Source organism: Cygnus olor, chromosome 27 (assembly GCF_009769625.2).
Source record: "Cygnus olor isolate bCygOlo1 chromosome 27, bCygOlo1.pri.v2, whole genome shotgun sequence".
NCBI lineage: Eukaryota > Metazoa > Chordata > Aves > Anseriformes > Anatidae > Cygnus > Cygnus olor.
The window spans coordinates 5,223,394-5,246,861 of record NC_049195.1 but is presented as its reverse complement, the minus strand read 5'-3'; the positions used below and the strand labels follow the sequence as shown (position 1 = coordinate 5,246,861).

Genomic DNA, 23,468 nt, shown 5'->3' with positions numbered 1-23,468 from the left:
TGGCCTCTCCCGCACTCCAAGCAGCGACTCTACGCACCGCGCTCCTGGTGCACGGCGCCTACGCTACTGCGGTGAGCGGCCGCGCTCGGCCACCCGCCCGCGGCCCCGCCGCTGTCACGGCAAGCCCAGCAGCAGCTTCCCCGCCAGCGCCACGGCCAGCAGGCTGGGCAGGTGCAGCGGCGTGGCCCCGCCGCCGTTCCGCGAGCCCCGCGGCCCGTTGCAGTCGTCGCTGAAGCAGCATTGCAGGGTGGCCCCGCCGGAGCCACCGCGCCGCGCCTGGTCGCAGAAGGACTTGTAGGAGCAGGACTTAATGACGCTGTCTGCAAGGGAAGACAGATCACAGAGGGTTAGGTGCTCCCGGGGCATGGGGGCCTTTATTCCATCCCTGCTGGGCTGAGAGGGGAAAGAGAGAAAGCAGAGGTGCATCCCAGCATGTTATGCTGCAGATCTGGAATAAAAGGGTCTCCCTCCCGAACACGGGACTGCTGGAGAGCCGAGCAGTGGTCCGGTGGCCGAGGGATGTCCTCATGGTCACATCTCTCTAAGCCACCACAGAGCACATTGCTGTGAAAGGAGCGACCGACAACTTATAGCCGTATGTGAAAACACACATAGCCCAGCAAGGGAGCCAACCCAAGGCAGGAGGGGGGTGGTTTGGGGACCTGCCCGTGTCTGTCCTGCAGGCCACGATGCTGTCTGGCAGCTGTAAGGTTGCACTGAGGGTGTTAACGCACTGCTGGAGCGTTTCCCTTACACCAGAAAAGTGCATTGTTATCTCAGACCAAGAGCCTGTTCCCAAAGACTAAAAACTGGTGGCTCATCCCTACCTCAAGGGTTCGAGGGGCAGCCAGCCCCAGGCATCCCTCCCACAGCCCCGGGCTCCTTTGGGGCGCTGGGATGCAGTCCTGCCCTGCTGACACCATCCTTCCCTTCCTTCACCTCCCTGCCAAGCCTTTTGGCCAGGTTTGCGGCTGATGTCACTCAGCAGCTCCCAAAGCTGCGTGCAACAGCCATGGAAGGGGAGCAGCCCCGTGCGAACAGGAGCACACCCCTCCGGCACGGCTGGGGCAAACCGCAGAGGGACAGCGGTGGCAGCGGCTGTGCAGCCCCCCGCAGGGACTTACTCGGCGCAGTGATCGTGGAGCAGGCGTCCGCGTACTGGGGGCAGCTGTGGGAGCCCTGCTTGTTGCAGTCGTTCTCGTTGGACGCGACGCATTTGTGGCATTTCAGCGCTGCACCTGTGCGAAGGGAGGAGCAGCGGTGAGGCGGTGCTGGGCTGTGCTGGGGCTGCGCTCAGCCGGGGCTGGGGGAGCCAGGGACAGGCAGGAGCTGGCAGGGCCAAGGCAGGTGGGCTTCAGGGGGCTCTGCTCTCTGCAAAATGCGTGCTGTGCTCGCCCAAGTGTGACTCGAAGCGATGGAAAACACCTTGATCTTTGTCATTTTGCGCTGAATTTCTTTTTAATGAGCATTTGCAGGGGGAGGATTCCTCTAAACTATGGAGGCAGTTTTGTGCATTTGTGCATCTTTAAAGCAGCTCCCCCCATGGAACCCGTTGCACAGAACCTGCACCCGAAATGCACGGTTCAGAGGGACAAGCGCGGCGCTCGGCAGCGAGGTGACAGGCAGACACGTGTCAGAGGCAGAGCCATCTTCCAGCCTGCTCGCAAAGGAGGCCAGAGGCACGCGAGGTGATAACCAGCCCCTGCTTCTGCAGGCTCTCCGTGTGTCAGAGCTGATGACAAGCGTAAGAACAGTTTGACCCCGCAGGAGAGGAAAATGCACACTTGCCAGAGGTCCCAGCTCAGTTTAGGAACCAGCTGAGTAAATATGAAAGTGTCATTATCACTTTATGACAGAAAGACACTTTAAATATCATCACTGTTTTAAATATCTGCAGACAGAGAACCACCAAGAAAACCTGAAGAACCTGCTCCCACCCGAACCAGGAAATTCTGAAGACCACTTGATTTTGATAGCAATGGTTAAATTACTGCTTATGTCGGGATTCAATTTTGCATTCGCTTTCCTGGCTGAACAGAGCCCTCTCGTGGCAAGCGGGCCGCAGCTGCATGGTCAGCACATTTCATTTTGCAGGAGATCTGAGCTCCTGTGTTTGGTGGAAAAGGAGAAAACCCACGTCTCAGGGAACTGAGACTGAACAGGGCCGAATGCTGGTAAACGCCTGCCGTTAACGCACGTTGAGCACAGATTTCCACTGCGGCACTGCTTGGTTTTTGCAGCACGGTGCAGCCTTTAATTTACCGTCAGCTAAAACCACAGCTGGGTTTCATTCTCCCCTTGGTACAAAGATCCTGACATCACCACGACCTGACCACACGTCACGACCATGCCAGGAGCAGCGCGACCACCTTCCTGCCTTTTAGGATGGCTTGGTGCAGTTCTGCCTTTGAGGAACCAAGCAGGTCAGAAGCTGCTTTTCCTGGGCTCGGGAACCACCTCGGCTCCCACGAGGCTGGAGCCCAGCATCCCTGCTCACACCCACCGCCCGCGCAAGCACAGCAGAAGGCACAGGGGCAGGGTACTCTGGCACTGTCCTAGCCAAGGGAAGGGACCGTCCCCCCCAGAGCAGCTCTTCTGCAAGGACAGGAGGCACTGCAAGAGCCCAGAGCCAGCGGCAGGCCGGAGGCAGCCAGCAAGCAGCAAGCAGCTACAGCCCGTCCTCCCGCCCAGCGCCGCCTTCAGCGAGGGGACACTTACTTTCTCCAGCCAGGGACGTGACGAGGGCCAGGGCCAGGAGGGTCCTCAGGGCGGGCATTTTCAGCAGTGTGCAGCGCAGGTAGCGTAGCCTCTGTTTTGTCCCGAGGTCTTACAGTTAATCTGCTTGGGTGATTGGATCAATGGGCTGAGGATAACACACTTACTGCAGCCCCTGGCTAATGCCACCTGAGCCGGAGGAGGGGACGCGATGCCCCAAGGGCAGGGGCCACCCGGGGCAAGGAGCGGGGCACAGCACCAGGGGGCTGGTGGCAGTGGCCGGACGTGGCACCAGGGGGCTGGACTTTGCTTTGGGGACCTCTCCATGCCGTGTGTCAGCTTCCAGAGCTCTCAGCCAAGCCCACCTGCTCCACCCAGAGAACATCGCCTTCCCTGCTGCTTGTGGTGGCTCAGTTGGGGAAGAACCCTCCTGAGCTCCCAGCTCACCCAAGGCAGAAATGCAAGAGACCGCAAACCTGCATGGGGCTGGGAGCACGAGGGAGCCATCCCTGCCACCCGCTGTCCCCGCCCTCAGCGGGGCAGGGACGGCTCCATCCTTACCGAGGGCCAGGAAAGGCACCAGGGTCAGCCCAGGGATGGGAGCCGGTACCCCCCCCTCCCCGCAGAGCTGCCCCAGGCTCGGCTGCTCCCGTGCATAGTGTGCAGGTGGCTGAGCCATGGCCCTGTGTGTGCTGATGGCACCACATCAGTGTGCGAGCAAAACAGTGTGTGAGCAGACTACGGTGTGCGAGCAGACCACGGGGCACTTGGAGGTGTTGCAGGTCTCCGGTTCAGTCTGCGGACGCCCAGCTCAGGAAGAGGTGATAATCACGCTTATTTGAAACCAAAAGAATTATCACACGAATGAGGCAGAATCAGGCCCTTCCTAGAAGATTGAGCCACCGTCTGTCTCCCCAGCCCCCTCACTGACCTTACAATCACCTGGAGAGCTTTCAAGAGTGATAAACACAATTTTTATTCAGGCAATGAAACATGGAAAAAATATATTAGTAATCATTATAATAATCTCATTTGTGTGAGTATAACTCTTACAAATATTTACCTGACATATAAAAGGGAAATTATTGTACATATAAAATTTATGTTGATGGCAGTTACATACGTTGTACAAAGCAATCCTGGTAGTAGTCACGCAAAGAAAATCTTCCTGCCTCTGGGGGGACGCTGGAAGGATGTGGTGGAAGCAGGCTTGCAGTGGGGGTGGGCACTCGTTGGCACTTTATTGCAGACAAGATCTACTGGTGAACGCACACTGGCACACAGCGACACTAAGGGCTCGCGGGCAGGCACCCTCCGCTGTCAGAAAGGGATATTGAAATTCTACCGCAAGGAAGAGAAGACAACCACAGCCACCCTGGAATCTCGGCGCATGGGTATCTGCAAAGGTTCCCTGGGCCGGCTGCGTTCCTGGGCTCCAACATGGGGCACGGTGCCGTGGTGCGCCCGAGGACGTGGCCGGGCACCGCAGTGAGCTCTGCGCTCCTCATCCTGCTGAGCACAGCCGGCTCCTGCCGGGCACCTCGTGGGGAGCAGCACACGAGGTGCAAGTCTCGCCCCTTTAAAGTTGCAAACGCACGCCTTCTATTATATAGAACTATAACCATTATATATATATATATACGTAACTATAACCATATTATAGTTAATAAATCATTCCTTAGGAATCTTTGCCCAGATCGTAAGTGCATGCTGACAGGCACAGAAACGCAACAGCACTCAGGTGACAGAGGCAGTGAAAGTGCGACCACGAGACACCGGGGAGCGGAGAGGAGTGGGAAGGTGCTGCCAGGTCAGATTATTGCCGTGGGAGCAGCTCTCCAGACAGCCTGGCCTCCCAGATTGCCCCTTTTTGCAGGAGAGAGAAGACTGGAGCACTTACTGCATCATATGCAAGTCGTGGTTCTGGGGAAGCGCTGGGGGTGATGAAATCAAACCTCCTGTCGCTACCTGCCACCTCCGAGGTCCAGAACAACAAACCAGAACAAATCTCGTGCTGGGACCTCAAGCTTGTCTGAACCCCACCTGTGTCCTACACCAGAAACCAGCCCCCTGTGAACTTCTTGCAAGCTCCAACAGTCCGTGCAACTCCGCTCTCTGGCAGCCTGCTCCCTCCCGCTTCTGATCAGGCTGCCGAGAGGAACCCGCCTCCCTAGGAACTCCATGGGTCTCAAGGGTTTTAATCTAATTATACAGAGCCTTCTGCACGCAGCACATCCCATGACAGCGTCACTCCTTGCTGCACCACCACCACATGCGAAACCACCAGCTAATGGAAGGGCCACCCGCACCGGGGCCGGGAAGGCTGCTTTGGGCCGGACACGTGGGAGAATAAGAGAAGGGTGCTAGGCTGCAACAACCCAGGTGCTGGTGAAACCGAGGGAAGGGGAGTCGTGCTCCAGTGGGCTGTGGTTGGCTTTTTGACTCCCCAAACAAAAGAAAAAGGAGAAAAAAAAAGAATAGAAAAAGGGAAAAGTAGGATTTTTCCTTTCTGTCAGCTGTGCAGAGGTGAATGTTCAACACAGAGCTGCAGGTGCACACAGCATCAGCCATCAGCTTCCTCACCGCATTGCTCCAGCCCCTTTACTGGGCTAACTGGGAGCTCAGGGAGCAGGTGGGGACCCTGCGCATACCAGGGCAGGCTGCCGACTTCTTCGTCTGCTTAAGTGTGTAATAAATTCTCTCTATACATAATATAACTAACAAAATATATATCAGGTGTATGGCTCTGATTTAAACAGATGTTTGCACTGCATGCTCAACACAGGGATTAGAAAACAGAGGGAAAACAGCTTAATTCTTTTGCAAAAAGGTAGCAGCAAAAAGGTTTGCTAAGGTTTTAGATAGACTAGGTAGGAAACAGTCCCAACAGCAAATACTTCCCCTGTTTGACACTTCAGGGCTGTCTGCGCAAGGTGAGAGCGAAGGACCCTCCAACCTCAGCAGTTCTCCTGGGGCTTGGCATGCCCAGAGATGTAAACACCTCTGAAATACAGCAGGCAGCCTGCCTGCACGGCCATTCAGATTTTGGTTTGAATCCAGACAGATTTCAAAGCGTATTTCACTGCTGTCTGGATCTGTCTTTTCTTGTAAAGGCTAGCTTTTGTTTGATTCTCTTAATATTCAGTGCTGCAAGGGTGTTTCTCAGAGCAGCAAGACCCAGAGCACGACTGCACTTCTCCTCACCTTTCTGTACTGATTGGAAAGGGAGCTCTAACGCAGCAGAACTGTGCAGCGTTTAGGGCTTGCTTCCTTCCTGCTGCAACATCAAAAGTGGGGGACTGACCTCACTACGGCACGTGGAGCCAACAGCACAAGCCTGGCTCTGCATATTTTAAAGCAGGTGAGAAAACCATGCTAACACCACGGGAAGTGCCAGGGCAGAAGGGCAGCGGGTGCACAGGCAGGTCCCAGCTCCACAGAGCCACGACCTGCCCCATTTCCCAAACAACCCTCGGCTCCAGCAGCCTCCTGCACCCACCTTGGCCAGGCTCTCATGGAGATGAGGTTACTGCTGATGGAGCGGCCATACCCGCGCCTAGGGAAGGGGATGCGTGGCAGGACCATGCCCAACTGGGAGAAGTCAATACAGAGCTGAGTGCAACCCTAATAAAGTGCACGAATGCAGCGATGCAGGAATCCTTCCCCAGGGGCTGGCACGGCCAGGGACCAGGATGTGCTGTGCTGTGGTTCACCAACGTGCCAGCAGCCAGGATCAGCCCCTGGAACAGTGCTGCCTCCCCCAAACCACCCTACTGAGAACCTGCTTCAGCCAGGGGCTGCAGTGGGTGCCTGGGGTCCCCGAGGCCCCTTTGCTGCCCCCCCCCCCCCACGTGCCAGGTCCCCCTCCCCAGTGCAAGGGCTCGATGGCTCTGAACCCAGCACCACACACATCCCGGGGCAGGAGCTACCATGAGGCCGGATCCAGGCTGTTGAGCATGTGAAGACAACAAATGACAGCATGTGGGGGGCACCACCAGGCCTGCTCCCAGGTGAGGGGGGCAGCCCGGGCTGCTACCTCCCAGCTGTGAGGCGGCTCCCACAGGGACCCCCCAGAAGCAGCACGCCCGTGGGGGCCGAGCAAAGCCCCCAGCCCCTGGGCTCCCATCCTGGGGTGAGCGGGGACCTGCGGGGCCTGGCAGCCACGTGTGTGCTTCTCTGCTGGGGGGGGGCTCCTGGGTAATAAGGCAAAGTGCTTGAAGGTACGAGGAAAGCGGCCAAGTGCAGAGTGCTGGACGAGGGGCGGTGAGCTCAGTCTGTCCTTCCCAGCTTCGCTATCAGCTCGTCGCAGATCTTGGTCAGCTCCTCAATCTCCTGGTTCTGGAAGAGAAGCAGCCCCTGAGGACCCCCGCAGCAGCACCGCTCCTGGTCCCCAACTGACCCCGGTACTCGTGGCACAAGGACCTGCTGCAGCACACAGCCCAGCACCAACAGGATGCCCAGGCACCCAAACAGCACCACGGAAGCGCAGAGTAACCCAGCGCAGCCCGCGGAGGCCGGGGGGCAGCGTTACCTTCTGCTGCAGGGCTCTCTCCAGGGACTCCACCTTCATCTGCTCCTTGCGCAGCCCGGCGTGCAGCGCCGCGCTCTCTGCTTTGGCTTTTGTGCGCACCTGGGCGATCTCCTCGTTGGCTCTGGGGGGGGTTGGAGAGAAGGGGGCCGTGGTTATCCTGCTGGGTGCAGCCAGGAGCCCTGCGACACGATGTCAGACTGTGCTGCACTAGCATAGCCCGGCTCCTGCATGCCCGCCTGCATCAGGGGTGCCCAGGCAGCTCCTCAGCAGCGCCAGCAAGCCCCTGCGTGGCCTGCACCTTCACATCAACCCCGAGCTCTGGGTCTGATGCTGCACCTGGTCAAAGAACAGGCTAGAAGGCACCTATCCTCCTCTTCTTCCTCCTCCTCCCCCAGCCTGCACCCTACACAGCCCTCAGCTGCGGCTCTTACTTGTCTAATTTTTCTTCTGCGTGGACCTTCAGAGCCTGATACCGCTGCTCTTCTTGCTTGACCCGGGTTAAATAATCTTGGGCACACTTCTTCAAGGCTTCTTCATTCTGGAAAATAGAGAACATCTGTGCTGGGACTGAGCAGAGAGACGTCGCTCTGATAGAATGACACAACATGTTCTGCAGGTGAAAGAAAAAGGCTTTAAAAAGACCCAGTTTCTCACTTACAAGGGGCTGTAGCCCCTTATCCAGCTCAGCAGCAAGGAAAAGCTGCTGTGTACGCGGAGCCAGGGTCTCTGAGGGCTCCTTGCCCTGGCACCTGCCCTGCCTCAGACGCAATTTCTGCCCCAGGGCACAATGCCCTGTGCTCGCCATCAGCAGGAGAGCCCTGGGGAGCAGGCTCTGCGTGAGCCCAGCTCCACCGCCGGCTTCCCACAGCATGGAAGAGGCTCTGCTCATTTGTCAGCAAGCTGCCAGAGCACAGCAGCGAGCTGAGCTCTCAGCAAGGGCTGGGGCAGCCTCTGAAGCAGCGCCGCGGGGGACCCGAAAGCCACTGCACAGGAACCCGGCCCCAAGGGGCTGCGAGGAGGGGGAGGACACCAAGACAAGGACCTTCTTAAAGCCTTCGAGGACGCCCTTCAGGTTCTCGTATCTCCTGAAGAGATCCGACAGGGACCTCTCCACTGAGTTCAGGTCTGCCAGGGCCTGGTCCTTTTCCATGGTGAGCTGCTGCAGGTTCTTCTGAGACGTCATGTTTGTCCTCTGCTCGTCCTCTGTGAAGGAGAACCAATAAGAGGGATGCGGGGGCTGAGCAGGGATGGCTGCGGCAGCAGCTCCCTGCCCCGCACACCCGGCCAGGCGGTGGGACCTCACCTATCATCTGGGCAATGGTCTTCTCGTACTCAGCCACGATTTTCCTAGGATGGAGGGAGAATAGGAGCGGGTAAGAGGCAGCAGTTTCTTGCGGGCACACACCTACAACTCTGCTCTAGCAAGGGGCCCTGCCACCCCTTCCCTGCCATGAAGGCAGCCCGAGCACCAGCCCGTCCACAGAGCCTGGACCACAGGAGCTGGGCTCCAGCTCCCACCGCGGCGCTGAGACCTCCCTGCAGCCGCAGCTAATGGGATTTCACCCCCGCGACAAGGAAACCGCAGGCTCAACACGGCACAAGCACAAAGGGGAACACGTCTCGTAATGTGTCCCACCCCGGTGATGCCGAACCGTGTCATCCCATTACGGCCCCACAGCCCAACCTGCACTCCCAGGGGGGAAGCAAAGAGCAGAGCATCCCCCGAGCAGGACACAACAGAAGGTTTTTACCTCATCTCCAAGACCTCCTGACGGCTCTCTTCGTATTTCTTCTTCCACTCGTTTGCTTCAATCTCCTTCGTGATTATCTGGGATGCAGCAGACACGAGACTCTGGGGCCATGCTCCGGGTGCGCCCCCGACCCCAGAGCCTGCCCCACTGCCCCCCCACCGTGGCAGTGGGACGGGGCCGCTCCCTGGCCTCACCTCCTCCCTGATGAGCGTGAGCACGGCCGCCTTCTCGGATGCGCTCAGGCAGATGCCATCCAGGGGGCTCTCGCTCCTGTTCCCGCTGGTGATGGCCACGGGGGATTTGTCCGTCAAGCACAGCCCGGGGTTGCCCTGTGAGGGAGATCACGCAGCTGGGATGCTGCATTTTGTTGACTTTCTATTCACCCTGCTTCCCACATTTTGGGTGTTCTCCCCCATTTCATCAGCCTCTGCTCAGGCACCGAGCGTCCCCACCTGCACACTGACAGCTGAGGGCCTGGTGTCTGTGCTTGGCTTTAAAACAGCTCTGGCCTTGAAGGGCTGCCTGCATCACCTCCTGGCCGGGTGGGGACACCTCTGACACACTGCTGGTGCTACGGGAACGTTTGTGGGGCCGTGGTCATGGAGGCTGCAGCAGCATTGCTCAGGGCCTTCTCCTCCCGGGGCCCAGCCCCTCTCCCCCAGGGCCGCACGGCAGTGATGGGCAGGGTGCAGGGCCTCCAGGGCTCCCGCAGCCTGGAGCACCTCCAGAGAAGCATTCCTGCAAGCCGAGGCTCACACCGGCGCCTCGTCCTCCTTTCATCATCCCAGCCGAAGCGGCAGCCCCTCGCAGCTATCTCCCTGGAAACAGGCTGCGAGGCCATAAATAGAGAAGTGCTGCAGAGAAGCCAACCTGTTTTCGCAGTGTTTTGGAAACGAACGCACTTCTCTCCCTCCCTCCCCTCTCCCTCCTCCCCTGCGCTTTGACCATTGCCAGATTCAAGCACAAGGGAGCCCTGCACGCCTCCCACGGCTCTGCCAGTGGTGGAGGCAGCAGGAGCCAGCCCGGGCACAGCCCCAGCTCTGGGCAGCTTCAGCCCTGTGTGGCTTTTGCAGCAGCCTCCCGCAGCATCTTGCAAACACAGGCGTGCACCTGAAGGTCTGCAAGTAGCTGTGCCTACTGCCTAACCCCATGGCAAATCCTCCCACGTTTTGGGATGACCATGGCTCAGCTGCAGGAGCGATTGCCAGCCCATGCCCTCAGCAGCACCAAACAAAAGGTTCACTTTGCTTAACGTCCTTGAGGGGCTTAGCGCAGTTAAATCTGTCTCAGAGACACTAATTTTGCTGATGTTGCTAATCTCACTGTCATCTGCTTGCCACCTCCAGCAGCTTTGGCCAGGGGCAGATAAGCTGGCACAGGGTCCCCCCTGCTGCACCGGGGTCTTGGGGCCACCCCGACCACTCCTTGGGGGCACCGGGGATGCCCCATGCAGAGCTGGGGCACCGCTGGCTGCAGGGCCGGGCTGTTAAGCGGGCTGCTCCCGTTAATCCCCCTCTCTGCTGTCAGCCGGCTTCCTGAAAGCTGCGTCTGAGCCTCCCTCGCAGGAGGCACAGGCACCGGCAGAGCCAGCCCCAGCCTCCTTCCTCCTCACAGACACAGCATCTGTCCTCCCGCTTTGCACACTGTCAATTCAGAGAGGTTTTGGCAGCACTTCTGGGAGTAGTGGGGATGTTTGCTGCAGCCTCCCCCTGCCCCCTGCCCAGCAGGGCAGGAGCGCCAGCACCGGCACCAGCACCAGCACCAGCCTTCAGCACCCCGCAGCCCCACACCAGCGGGCAGAGCCGCCCCGAGGCACAGGGAGGAGGATTCAAGTGGCACTTACGGGGAAGGCACCAGGCCCATCCTTGTCCATCTGCTTGGAGAGCTCCTTTTCAAAGCCTAAAAACAGGGAAATTCAACATTTTAGCTGCCTGGAAGCAAGACCCTGGCAGCAAAGGGGGTTTGCTGGGATGCAGAGTTGTGCAGCTGAATCTCCGTGTCCCCTGAGCTCCCTCCCCAAAGGATTCTTTGCCTCCAGCTCCTGCCCTTGTGAAGAGGACGCATCCTGCACCCCCGGCAGCCTCTCGTGCCGCGGTAGAAGCCAACACTCCCCTCTGGTGGCCCCACACGTCCCGGCAGCTGCCACGGCAGCGGTTCCTGGGGACCGTGGCACTGAGGATGTCCCGGACATCTCGGGCGGGGGGAAGCCCCCTGCTCGGCCACCCCAAATTGCACCAGCCCCAGCCCCACGCCAGCTGGGCCCGGCGCCGAAGGAGCTGCACATGGCCCCTTCTATTCTTGGCAGCAGTGGAGAGAAGCTAAAGGCCTCTCCTCCAGTCTGAGTGCTCGGGACGCCCTCCATCCCATGTAACTTGGGATGTAATTTATGAACCTCGCAGAAACAACTGCGGACATGAGCGGTTATTCACCTGTTAACTGGGCAGAAAAAAACATAATGTGAGAACGCAGCTACGGAGGGAAAGATGCAACATGAAGCCTGTGGCTGCAGATTCCCTGGGATTTCCCCATTTATCCCTGCACCGTGGCCAGCAGCTGTGTGCCCTCTGGGACCAGCAGCAATGACTAACGCCTCCCAGGCTCACCGTTAACTGTACAATTCTCCCTCCCCTGAGAGATGAAGGGCTGTTTTCCTCTCCTGAGAGGTTTGCAGCTCCACATGACATTCAAGAGCAGGGATTAATGGGTGGCTGCACAGGAGACAGCTGCGAACCTTCTGTGCAGCCATTTCTGTTTGCACCTATAACTTTGCTATTGATTAAGTGCCATGTTGCCTGGCTTTTAATTATATTTTAATGGATTGGTCAGAGCAGTTAATTACACAGGAGACGGGCAGCAAAGCACCAGCAGTAGCGCCAGTGCAGGCTTCTGTAGCAACCTGGAGATCTCTATTAACCAGAGCCCTGTGCGCTGGGAGCCACCAAGTCCCAGCAGCTTTGCCCTGGCGCAGGCAGGGGCCCTGCAGCCTCGAAGGCAGGCACAGGGCATGCCAGAAACGTCCCCCTTGGGCTGGACGAGTTGCCCAGCTCAGCCCTTGCCTTGGCTGTCCTTGGTGAAACAGACACTGGTAGTGCACAGCGGCACGATGCTTTGCGCACCCGAGGCACTACTTAGGGAGCACTTCTTGTAACCGCTATAACCTAAATCAGCCTGCTCATCAATTGTGCTTTGCCTCTGCTCACACTGAGCAGGAGCAAAACCCAAACAGGACTGACACTTTGAATAGCAGCCCTGACTTTGCATTTGTGTTTTACTACTGAGACCGGGTCAGCCTGCATCTGGGGAGGTGCCAGGTGCCCTCCTCATCCTGTGGGGCTGGTACAACAAAGCTGGTCCCTGCCAGGAGGGCAGCGTGCCCAGGGAAAGGGGCTGCGGGCGAGACAGGAGCTGCAGGGCTTCCCAGCACAGTGCCACTGGGACAGTGCTCCAGGCTGAAGGAGTCTGGATAAAGGCTGCCTGCACTACAATGTTTCCATAATGAAAGCAGTGCAGATAAGCAATCGGAGGTTTCATTATGGCTCGTGGTAACCTTTAGTCCTATCAGCACAAATGAGACGTGATGAAGCTGTTACCTCCACAGCACAAATGCATTGCCAGAGGCTGCAGGCATTACCCGGGTGCGGGCACGGCTCACCTCCGGAGCCAGAGGCAGCGAGGATGCTCCCTACCTGCCTCCACACCGTGCTTTGCCGCCGGCACAGGGACGTTCGAGCACTCAAAGTACTCCAGGTCATCTTCAGGCTCTCCCTTCTTCTCCAGCCCGGCTGGTTTCTGCACAGAGGTGGTGGAGGCCAGCTTCTCTTCATCAGTGGCATGTCCATCCCGATTTGCAATATCTGGGATTTCTGAGATCAACGCTCCTTCATCCTGTGGGATCAAGGCATGCGGTTAAGCAGGACCGAGCTAATCCGCAGGGCTCAGGCAGCCAGGCTGTGCGGATGGCCAGCGGGAAGCACCGGGAGGCTCAGCACCCACGGCCAACTGCTCCCCACCAGCCACTCGGCAGGCTTGGGCAGAAGGAAGCCCCCCGTGCCCCAAACAGAGGCGATTAATGAGCAAAACGCATTAACCCAACCGCGGAGCTCGGCGCTTTGCTCTGGCCCACAGCAGGGGACAGGTCTAAGGCCCAGGACACCGCACGCACGGTCCCAGCAAACCACAGAGCTGCCTGGCTGGGAAGCCACGTGTGGAAAGGCTTCCCCACCGAGCCCAGCTGGCATCCAGCTGTGCCTGGGCACCCCGGTTACTTCGCTTTGGGCAGCTCTCCTCGCGCCACCCCGCGCCAGCAGCAGCTCTCCCACCTACCTGGGTGCAGACGTCCAGCACCAGCGCCTGCGTCTCGTACTTCTTCACCTTGCAGCCGCTCCTGCGGGACAGAGAGAAGGAGCCGGGCTGAGCTGGGGCTCGCAGGGGCTGGAGGAGGGGGAGAGGCGGGGGGCGCGTGCGAGACAGCCCAAGCAGAGGGGAGCAGCCCCAGCGCTAGCATTGCACCCGCTGCGCAACAGCAAAAACACTCACCGGTACCAAGGCAGGGCAAGTTCTGGAATGAACAGAAGGAACAAGCAAAAAACCACACAACTACAAAGCAGTTGGGTTTGTCTTCAAGATGTTTATTCCTGTCGAAGGTAAGGCTCAGAGAAAGCACCCCAAGGTACTGACGGCGAGAGAGGCAATTGCCAAGGAGCCTGAGACAAAAGCTGTCCCTTGCCGCATGCTCGCTTGTGCATCCAGAGCGGCGGTATGCCTGAGTGCACGCTGGTTTGCTGCGGGGAGGAAGCACTTCCAGGCTGCCCTGGCCCTGCTGGTGTGGCTGGGGCCCATCTCTGCAGCATCCACGTTCCCACGTGGGCCAGGCCTGCCCGGCCAGAGCTCTGCCCTGCTGCAGGACAGCACCGCTGTGCTTCGAGCGCTCCCTCGTCAGGGTGCAGGCGCTGTCTGGAGGAGGAGAGCAGGCTGAGCTCAGGTTGTTCTCGCAAGTGATCTGTGACTGGAAGCTCCTCCTGGGGCTTCATCCCGGGACACGCCATCCTGCCAGCTGCTGGGCTGGCTGCACGGGACTGCAGACATGGCCCCATCCCAATGTACCAGGCTCCAGCGTCTTGAATCAGTTGGAGGCAGCAGACGGATGGTCACGGAGCAGCCCCGGTGCATGCGGTGCCACCAACACCAGCAGCGAGATGACTGCACCACCACAGCCCTCACCCCTTGCGTGGGAAGGAGAGCAGTGCCCACACCTGGGCATGAGCTCGCAGCTCGCCACCCCTCGCTGCAGGGCTGGTTATCTCCCAGCTGAGCTGCCATGTCTGAATTTCCCAAAGACAGACACTCGCTGAGCCGCAGGCAGCTCGGGTGGCAGCCCGCGGCACTGCCAGCCCGCACCCAGCACCGCAGCAGGGCAGAGGTCGGAGCACATTTGCAGGGGGACAGCCCTAGGTTTTAGGAATCATCTCCCCGTCCCACCCTACACGTGCTCTGGCAGAGCACGAGCAACGTGCCATGGCACAAGGGAATTTTATTTGCACGCTGCCACCCACACCTGTGTCAGACTGAGAAATCCCTGTTGGCTCTGTTTTTCTCCATCACTCCCTAATGCAAGAATTAAACTGCAGCTCACCATGCCCGTGGCAACCTCTCTGCTCTGCCCAGCCTCTTTGGATGCTGTGGTCACACTGCCTGGTGGCTGGTTTATCTCCCCCCCACACACCAAGACAGCAGCTCTGTGATTCAAGGGGGTGGGGAGCAGGGCAAGGCGGGCAGCCTGAGCTCTGAGCCCCCAGCCCCGAGGCCAGCACACACGGACGCCAGCAGCCCTGTTCCCGATGTGCTCTGGGTACCAGCAGTTTCGGCTGGATAACCCCAGACCCCACAGCACTGCCCACGCGCCTGCTGGCTGCACGGGCACGGGCAGACCCACCAGGCTGCAGGTCCCAAATCCAAACAGTCACTGTGCAAAGTCAGGCTGTAAAAAGGCAGATCAGTTCTCAGCCGAGACACAGATGTCTGCGCTTGAGCCAAGCTCTAATTTTGTTCGTGCATATGGCAACCAGCACTAAGCAGACAAGAAGGGTGTTCGGACGGATGACATAAGATCAAGGATAAGCCCCGCACGCCGCCTCCCTCCCACTGCCCTCGCAAGAGGCAGCACCAGCGGCTCCCTTGCCCAGGGACCTGTGTCCAGCCGGTGCTTTCCACCCTACCCCCTGCTACAGCAGCTCCTTCCCCAGGGATTTTGCACGGCAGGGGTAAAGACACCCTCCCCTTCAGGACTAAAATCTGCCAGCCAGGAGCTGGACCACACTCACAAACCTGCCCCCCCCCTCAGCCGACACACTGATTTCGAGTATTTACATCATCGGAACGCGTTGCAGGTGGGCATGCTGCGAGAGCAAGCACAGGCACGGGCCTCCGGTGCAGCTCTCGGCGCCCCCGGCCCGCAGGCGAAGCTGCCCCGCAGCCGGGCGCGGGGGACGCGGGTCCAGCAGCAGGGCGCGAGGCGCAGGGCGAGGAGGAGCCTGCATGCCATGGAGACGTGTGGGGCCAACACACACCCAGTCGGAGAGAGAACAAAAAAAAAACAACCAAGGAAAGGATGAAAGAAAGGCAGAAGAGAGTACTTACAACAGAAAACAGAGAAATTTCACTTGTTCAGTGGTCCTGATGCACCCAAGAATAGACAGGAAAGAGACAGACAGATGGAGAGAAGAAAAGCGTGTGAAAAGACCTGGGTATTAACTCCTGTCTGGAGAAAGACAACGAGTAGCACAGCTCTGGCTTGCTGGGAAGAACACAGATAAAGGATGCTCAGGTTCTGCATTTGCTATTACCAGAGGTGGGATGAGACTGAATCACGAACCCAGCTCCTGAGCAGCTCGAGCTGTTCTGGGGTAACGGAGAGGGGGCTGCAGCTCTCCCAGCTGCTTCCACCCACGGCCAGCTCCTGCTGGCCCCGGGGTCACACACAGCCACATGGGCTCTGCAGAAACCTGCCTCGATTCTTTCCACAGTCTAAGACACAAACTGCTATCGCGCCCTTGGCTTTGCCACCCAGGCATTATCTCCTGTCCCTGTAAAAACCCACCCTCCAGCCTTCCCACCGGAGAACCCATTAGCAGAGCGATGGCTTGTTTTGCTTTTACAGTCAAATCAGCCACAATCCCTGTGCTCCCCAAATTTCCCCTTTCAAGCTTATTTCCTGCTTTTGCTTTCAACTGGTTCCAGTCATCAGTGCTAAGTGCAATTGCAAATTATACTGGAAGGACCCCAAATTGGCTGGGCAATTACTCCCTCATGCAATATTCCCTCTGCGTCCCTCGCACGCTCAGAGACCCGCAGAGGGCCAGCCCTGTCTCAGCAGCTGCTGTTCTGCATCTTACAGCTTCAAGCTCTTAAAGGCAGGCTGAGACTCAGTGCTGCCCAGCCACAATTTGGAGGACATTCATGATACGATAGGTGAAAAACCAGGAAAATAGCAAGGTTTGTGATTAAACCTGCTCCCAGAGGAGGAGGGTAAGGCTGCCTGCGTTCCCGACAGGCATTATGAAACATCACCGTTTACATGGGGGTTTTAAATAGCACGGCACAGGAACTAAATCTGCACTGAAAGATTCCCACGTGCTGGAATAGTTTGGCGAGGGACAACGAGGTCCCCACCGCCCGTGCAAATGTGATAAAGCAACAAACGGCCTGCCTGTTTAAACTCCGTCCTCTTCCCCTGTTGCAAAAAGGGAAATTCAGTGGCAGCCCAGGATGTCCCAGCAGCATCTGACCAGACAGGCGCCCGTCCACCAGCTGCAGAACTACACACGCTGCTGTGCGCCCGGAGAGCCCTGCAGCCTCCCACCGCGCTGCAGAGGCTCGCTGAGACCCCTGACCCCGCAGCACGGGCACTTCTGCCCCACAGCCAGACCCCCAGAATTCTCCCACCGCGCGGGTCCTGCTCCAGCCCCCAGCTCCGTGCCCAGGCTTTGCCGTGCACCACGTGCCGGCACCGCTCCGTGACACCCATCCCTCTCATCCCACCTGCTTCTGAGCAGCTGGGGGGGGCTGGCAGGGGGAGGGGAGACGCACCCCACCGGGACAAGGGCAGAGAGAACCAGGGGAGGCAGGAACACGAGAGCCTGAGGCGCAGGTCGCTCTCCCAGGTGGTGCAGGAGGAAGGGGCTGGCCGCGCTGCGGCACTCACGTTATCAGGCGCGACTTGGGCTTCTTCGGGGAGTCCCTGCCCTTCGCGAGCTCATCCGGCACCTCCAGCGTCTGAGACTCGAGGATTTCGTTCAGGCTGTTGTCGGCAGCGGGGCAGCAGTCGGTGGCGCTGGCGAGGGTCTTGGTGGGCTTAAAGGGATCCATGGAGTCAAAGTTATCGGGGTCGAACTGGTAAGAGCCTTTGGGGAGCGTGGGCGAGTGCTGCAGCGCTGAGCTGCCACTGAAAGGGTTGAGGTCTGGGCTGTCCCACGGCGCAGCAGCTGCCCTGGGGGGGCCCTGGGGAAGGGGTGGCTCCGGCGGACACCTTTCTGCATCCTCAGCAGGCTTCCTCGTGGGATCCCGGTGCCTCTTCGGTGTCAGCTTGCTGGCCGGTATCCTGCTGCCCTTCCTTGGCGTGGCTCTTCGTGTCTCCGTGCCTTCTCCACCCTCCGTGATGTCAACCTCAGCTTTCGGGACCTGCCCTTTGGTCTGGGGGGCCAGGTCCCCCCCCGGCTCACTCACTGGCAATGGGAGGCGGCGGGGGGTCGGAGGGGAGCTCTGCAGCTTGCAGCCCCCTGCCACAAAGGGGCTCATGTTCTCGTCGTACTGCTCAGGGTCGAAGTGGTAGGAAGCTGGGGGCACCGGGGGCTCCTCTCCAGCAGGCTCCGTGCTTTCTTCTCCTTTCCTCCCCGGGGAAGGTGGTTTTCCCTTTCGGAGCTGGCCCCGACCGGGCGAGCTCTCCTGTGCCAAGCCGTCATCCTCCTGCTCCGCCAGCCCCGCGCCCCCACCGGCCGGGTCCCCTCCCGACATCACCGGCTCGCGGGCGGCTCTGCCCGCATGGGGCACCGGGGCCGGCTCCGCGGCGCAGCCAGCGCCAGCCCCAGTCCCGGGGGTGGCCGGGTGCTGGGCTCCAGCCGGCGGCCGTGTCAGCGATGGGTCTTCAGGGCCGCTTTCCCCTTCGGTCTCCGCATCGGCTGGAGGGGCTCCAATCTCTGGCTGCGCTGCATCTTCGGGGTGCTGCCCCCGCGAGCTGTCCCTGCAGGCGGCCCCGACCAGCTCTGCGTGCCCGCTGAGCCCTGCAAAGAGAAAGCAGCCGGTCAGAGCCCTGCCTGCCCGCACCCCCAGCCGAGCCCCGTGCAGGAGCCAGGCACCAAGCCTGGGTTTCCCTCCCCTCCTTGTGCCTGCTCCAGGACCAGAGTTTACAGGAGTTGACAACCCAAAGCTCGGCCTCCCGAGCTGCTGGAGTCACTGTCGAAACTCGGCTCCAAGCACTTTCTCTAAAATTCAAAGCCCGTGAACAGAGCGGAGAGAATGTACTTAAACCACCGCGCACAGGGCGAACCCCTGTGGGGAGGCATTGTTCTGCACCACGCCAGCAGACCCACCAACATCTCCATTTATGTCTTTGCTCTCCCACCACTTGCTCCCACCCGGGGTGCCGGCAGCTCCAGAGGGGATTTGCAATGCCAGAGCTGCCAAACAGGGGCCAGGACAGCCCAAAGCACTCGTGTCCAAGCAGAAGCAGCAGCAGGGCGTCGCTGCTCACCTGGGTGGGGGGGGTTAAACATTACTGGGACAAATTCAGGGAAGCATGACATGAGAAAACACCACGAAACGTGATTAAGCCCCGGGGTGAACGGGAATGAGATGCTGCACCTAATGAATAAGCATATTAGAGGCTGCAGAGGGGATTTTGGGGTCAGCCGCCTGCAGGCAGCCAGCGCAGGGCTGCGGGGCACCAGGCAAGGGGAAGCTGCCCGCTGCAAGCCGCTCCCGGGGAGCCTCATCGGTCCCAACGGGAGCCCGCTCCCGCTGTGCCTCCTTCCCCGGGGGCTCCTCCAAAATGGGGAGGCGAGCGAGGCTGAACCCACCTCTCCTGTGCTTGGTGCTTTTCTAAGGTCCCATTTCCCCTTGAAGGGACTCTCCAACCCCCAGCAACTGCCTTCAGGGCAACCAGTTGCCATCCCAAAACGCAGGCACCCCCACCGCCGTCGAACGCTGCCGACAGCCCTGGCACACGCCAGGGCTCTGCACCGCCACCAATGCCGGAGACGTGCGGCTGTCGGGGGTAAGACACAGTCTGTGTGCTCCAGGTACGGCAGCTGCACGCGGCTGATGCTCCTGCCCACAAAATGCCGCCGCAGCACACGCAGCGCGGCACGGAGAGCACAACCCGCCTGCGCTTGGCCATGGGGCGGGAGGGGAGCGGAGCAGCAGGAGCCCGGGGCTGGCCGGGAGCGGGGGGAGTTGTTTGGGGCGGCTCTGCCACCCCGGGCCCCTGCAGCACGGCCGAAACTCGGCCCCACACTGAGACCCTGCCGGCACGATACACCCGGCTCACCACGCTGCTGTCAGAGCTTCTTAATCACAAATCCTGATCCATGACTTAATCGCTATTACTCCAAGCCCTTCCCCTAAATCCTTTTACTGTTTCATCTTTTCGTTGCTGTCAGGGGATGGGGAAGCTCCTTATGTACCGAGTCCCAAGAAAGCTACACCCACCAGCACCCAGCGCCAGCAGCCCGCTGCCCGTGTGCGGAGGCAGGGAAGGAAGAAGCCCAGCATCACCTCCCAGCACGCCTGCGGCTCTCCTCCCTGCACCTTGGCCAGGGTCTTTGCTCAGACTCCCGGGACGAAGCAGAAGGGGCCATTGGGCTACTCAGCACCCACCGGGGAGTGCGCGGGACCCTGCAGTGCTCGCTGGCACCTTTTTGGGGAGGTACAGGCAGGACTTCCACGGGCAGAACAAAACCAGTGCTCACCCACGGCCTGGTCTGGTTTGAAAACGTGGCCGGCAGCGGGGACATGGGAGACTGGATGCTGAGCTTACGCAGGGGAAAGCTGCTTGCCCCCTTTGAGGCCACAAACGTGTCCAGCTCCCAGTAACGTGGCCGCAGGGGGGTGGGAGGGTGCAGAAAGTGCCCACGGTGCTGTGGGAGGAGGCTGGATCGGGGCAGGCAGCGAGCACCGGCTGAGCCCCGCGCCACCCCCACCAAGGCCACCGCTGGCGGCCGCGCCAGTCACAGGCTGGCAGAAAAGGAAAGTGAATCTGGCAAGGACCTGGTTCCTGGGCAAACCCAGGATGCCGAGCCAGCAGCCCTGACTCAGCTGACAGCCCGCGGTTTGCATAATTGATCTCCAGGATGCTAAAAGCCGTGGAAATGAATCAGGAGGGACTGTGCGCTCCCTGAGACTGCAAAAAACTCCCTCCGGATGGACACTGCCTTGCTGCCCCACAGAATGCATCGGTAAACACAAATCCAGTGGAAATGTTCTTGGAGTGCAGCCAGAAAGGGCTCTGAGGCAGCCCCTGCCAGGCCTTTCCATCCCTAGGAACCAAAAAACCTTCCTAACAGACCCAGAGAAAACTTGATTAATTTGCTGCGTTGCTCAAATGTTTGAAACTTCAGTGAGGCATCCCTGAATGGAAGAACAGACTTCAAAGCCTGGGCAAAAGGCGCCTTTTAAATGCATTTTGCATTCCCACCAGAAGGTTTTGCAGCAGACGTTCTCACAGACAGAAGCCCATCCTGGTTTCTAGCCCAAGCAATGAGTAATTACTTCTTGAATAACAAGCAGTCGGCAGCGCAAACCACCTCTCCCCATCCCTGTGGATGTCCTCAGGGTGGGGAGAGAAGGGCTGCGCGCAGGCAGCAGTGCTCACAAGGGTGTTTCTTCACACAAGCACAGGAACCGCCTGCCCCGGGCAGCTCCACGCACCCAAGCGATCGTCCCCGCGTGCCGGGAGCGCATCCTGCCGGAACGGCCCCGGCCTGCCCAGCACAGCTCGTGTGCTTTCACACCTCGCCGTGCAATGCACAAACGCCGCCTCCAGAGCCTCCACTTCTGTCACTCCCTCCCTTCCTGCACCCACAGCAGCTCGGCTGCTCCGCTCCCTGCAGAGGGGACAGGGCAGAGCTTGCGCGCTGGCCGTGGGGTCCCTCGCGGTGCCAGCAGCTGTGCTGGTTGGGCATGGGTGCAAGCCTGCTTCTGATCCTGCTGGTGGACACGGAGCAGGTACTATGAAGTGAAAATGGAGATTTTATGCTCTGAAGAAAAACGTAGAGAGGACAGTCTGGCACCGCGGTAATAGCCGCTTTGTGCATGTGCACTGTAATCGGTGCGCTTGTCTTCCTTAGGCTGAAATTAAACACAAACACTGACTAACCGAGCAGCTTTCCTACACGCCATCCCTCGAATGAATCAGTAAAACCTGGCAGCAGCAGCGCTGCGATGCAGAGACCCCGCGCCCTTTTCATCCCCCACAGCAGCCAAGTGAAGCAGCAATGATTCCCCACGCAGCCCTGAATGCCGAGCGCTGGCGAGAACAACCCCTCCGCTCTCTGCCGCCTCTGACTGCCTCTCGCTTTGTGCACAGCATGAGTCACGCATTTCTCCCTCCGCTCGCACACACAGGCTGAGCACAGGATATCTGGACTGTGCATTCAGCTCAGGCTTACGTAGCTAACGACTTTTTTCCTCTTTTGGCTTTCCGCTTTCGTTTAGCAGACGTTGATCTATTTTTAAAACCTTTTCTGTTAAGAATTAGCATACCGACAAACGATGCTGCCAGTAACGCACCGGATAACACGTGCCCTGCATCAGGGCAACAGAAGCGAAGGCTGATGAGCGCTGCTCTGTCACTAACGGCTCCATATTTGTTGCTTCTGCTCGTTCCCTTGCACAGACATCTCCTCCTGGCACATGACTGAAGATAACTTCAGCAAGAACAGGACAGAATTACAGCCTCTGTCATCTGAGCCAGCAGGAGGAAAGCTGTTCAAGGGATCCTGAACGGGCATAAAGCCTAACCACAGCCCCCCACCCAGGGGGATGGGACCAGCTGAATGTTTGTCCCTGAAAAGAGAGACACGCCTGGGGAAGGCTGCACCCACGGGTCTGGGCTGGGCAGCTTTTGCCATGACCCCGGCCCAGGTGCACGCACCGTGCACAGTGGCCAAATCCTGCACACCGCAGGGCACCGGCTCTCATGGCAGGGCTCACATCAGCTGGGGTACAGGGAGTGCACGCCCCAGGAAGCTTCTGCACACCCCGAGCTCCTCATGCTGCGCACGGGGAGCCCCTGCCCTCCAGCCCTTCAGAGCGGTTCCTGAACCCTGGGCAGAGCAGGGACTGAGCTGGGAGCACCACAAGACTGTGGGTTTGGCCCTGTTTTCTCCAGCCTCCAGCTCTCCACAGGGCGGAGCAGAAACCCAGCTTTGCAGCAGAGCACCATCCTTGGCCCCACAACACTGCCACCTTTGTGCACAGGCACCGGCTGCTCGGCGGCGGTAGGGAACTGGCACAAACACGCGGTCGGGAGAGCAGCTCCCCGAAACAACGTGCTTCCTCAAGTGGAAAGACCCTGATGTCTGCAAGGGGAATTTCCCAGGAAAGCCTTCATCTTTCCTCTCCCCCTCAGACATTATCCTACAGACTAAAGATGCCTCTATCCCTTCTTAAAGGGAAGGATTATTCTGAGAGCTGAGATTATCAAAGGCACAAACCGAGCACTCTCTTCATCCGGGGAAAAAAAATAAATAAATAACTGTGTTTTCCATGGGGATGGATGGGCCCCAAGACCCATGGGTAGACCGGGCGCATCTCTTAAACCCAGCCGAGCAGCAAGGTGCCAGCCCGCTGCTGCAAGTGTTCAAGAAAAGCCCAACATTGCAAGTCACAGAGCGGGGGCTTGGCAGCAGCGAGGGGCAGCTGGGTGAGAGCAGAGGGTGCTCGAGATGGCCCCACGCGTGCCGCCCTTGCCCCGGAAACACTTCCTCCTGCAGACACTGCCGGGGCTTGCAAACCTCCTGACACTGCCCAGCCACCCTGCTCTGCAGAAGGAGCAGATGAAAGGAGAGGTCTCCTCCCTGCCCCAATAACCTCCTGTGGCTGTTGCAGAGATGCCAGAGCTTCAAAGCCTCTTCCCTGCAGCACAAAAACCAAACACAGAGCTCAGCCCCAGAGACCAACTGCGATTGCCCCTTGACAGGAGAGCACAACCCGGGCGAGGGAGATGGTGCCCAAGAGGCCAAGGGTTAATGGAGAGCAACACTCAAAGGAGCAGCGGCCGGCGGTGAGACGCGAGGACAAACCAGCAACAGCACTGGACTCTGCCAGCAACAGAACCCCCCTTGGGTTGCAGATGATCCCTGGCGATTTCTCCAGTAACAGGGTTTAGCAGCACCGAGCTTCTGCATTTTTAACAACGCAGCAAAAATGCCAGGCCGCTATCCCTGGGGAAAAGGGACCCACACAACGAAACCTCCACC

The 23,468-nt window shown here is 59.2% G+C and overlaps 1 protein-coding gene across 10 annotated transcripts in view; it reads right to left on the bottom strand.

Annotated features, from left to right (window-relative positions):
- Positions 1 to 3,671: 3,671 nt before the first annotated feature.
- The window catches only part of TACC1 (transforming acidic coiled-coil containing protein 1), a 32,850-nt gene continuing 13,053 nt past the window's right edge, over positions 3,672 to 23,468 (bottom strand). For 5 of the 10 annotated variants that reach the window (XM_040538142.1, XM_040538134.1, XM_040538137.1 and 2 more), the window contains exons 3-12: positions 17,198 to 18,272; positions 13,321 to 13,381; positions 12,684 to 12,882; positions 10,841 to 10,896; positions 8,998 to 9,326; positions 8,550 to 8,593; positions 8,289 to 8,449; positions 7,678 to 7,784; positions 7,247 to 7,367; positions 3,672 to 7,053 (exon numbers count right to left, since the gene is read on the bottom strand). In XM_040538142.1, the coding sequence (XP_040394076.1) occupies positions 6,985 to 7,053; positions 7,247 to 7,367; positions 7,678 to 7,784; positions 8,289 to 8,449; positions 8,550 to 8,593; positions 8,998 to 9,326; positions 10,841 to 10,896; positions 12,684 to 12,882; positions 13,321 to 13,381; positions 17,198 to 18,006 (1,956 nt within the window). In that variant the 5' untranslated portion in view covers positions 18,007 to 18,272 and the 3' untranslated portion in view covers positions 3,672 to 6,984. Of the gene's footprint in view, positions 7,054 to 7,246; positions 7,368 to 7,677; positions 7,785 to 8,288; positions 8,450 to 8,549; positions 8,594 to 8,997; positions 9,327 to 10,840; positions 10,897 to 12,683; positions 12,883 to 13,320; positions 13,382 to 15,633; positions 15,670 to 17,197; positions 18,273 to 23,468 lie in introns of all 10 variants that reach the window. The other 5 variants (XM_040538136.1, XM_040538141.1, XM_040538138.1 and 2 more) reach the window with 3 other exon arrangements.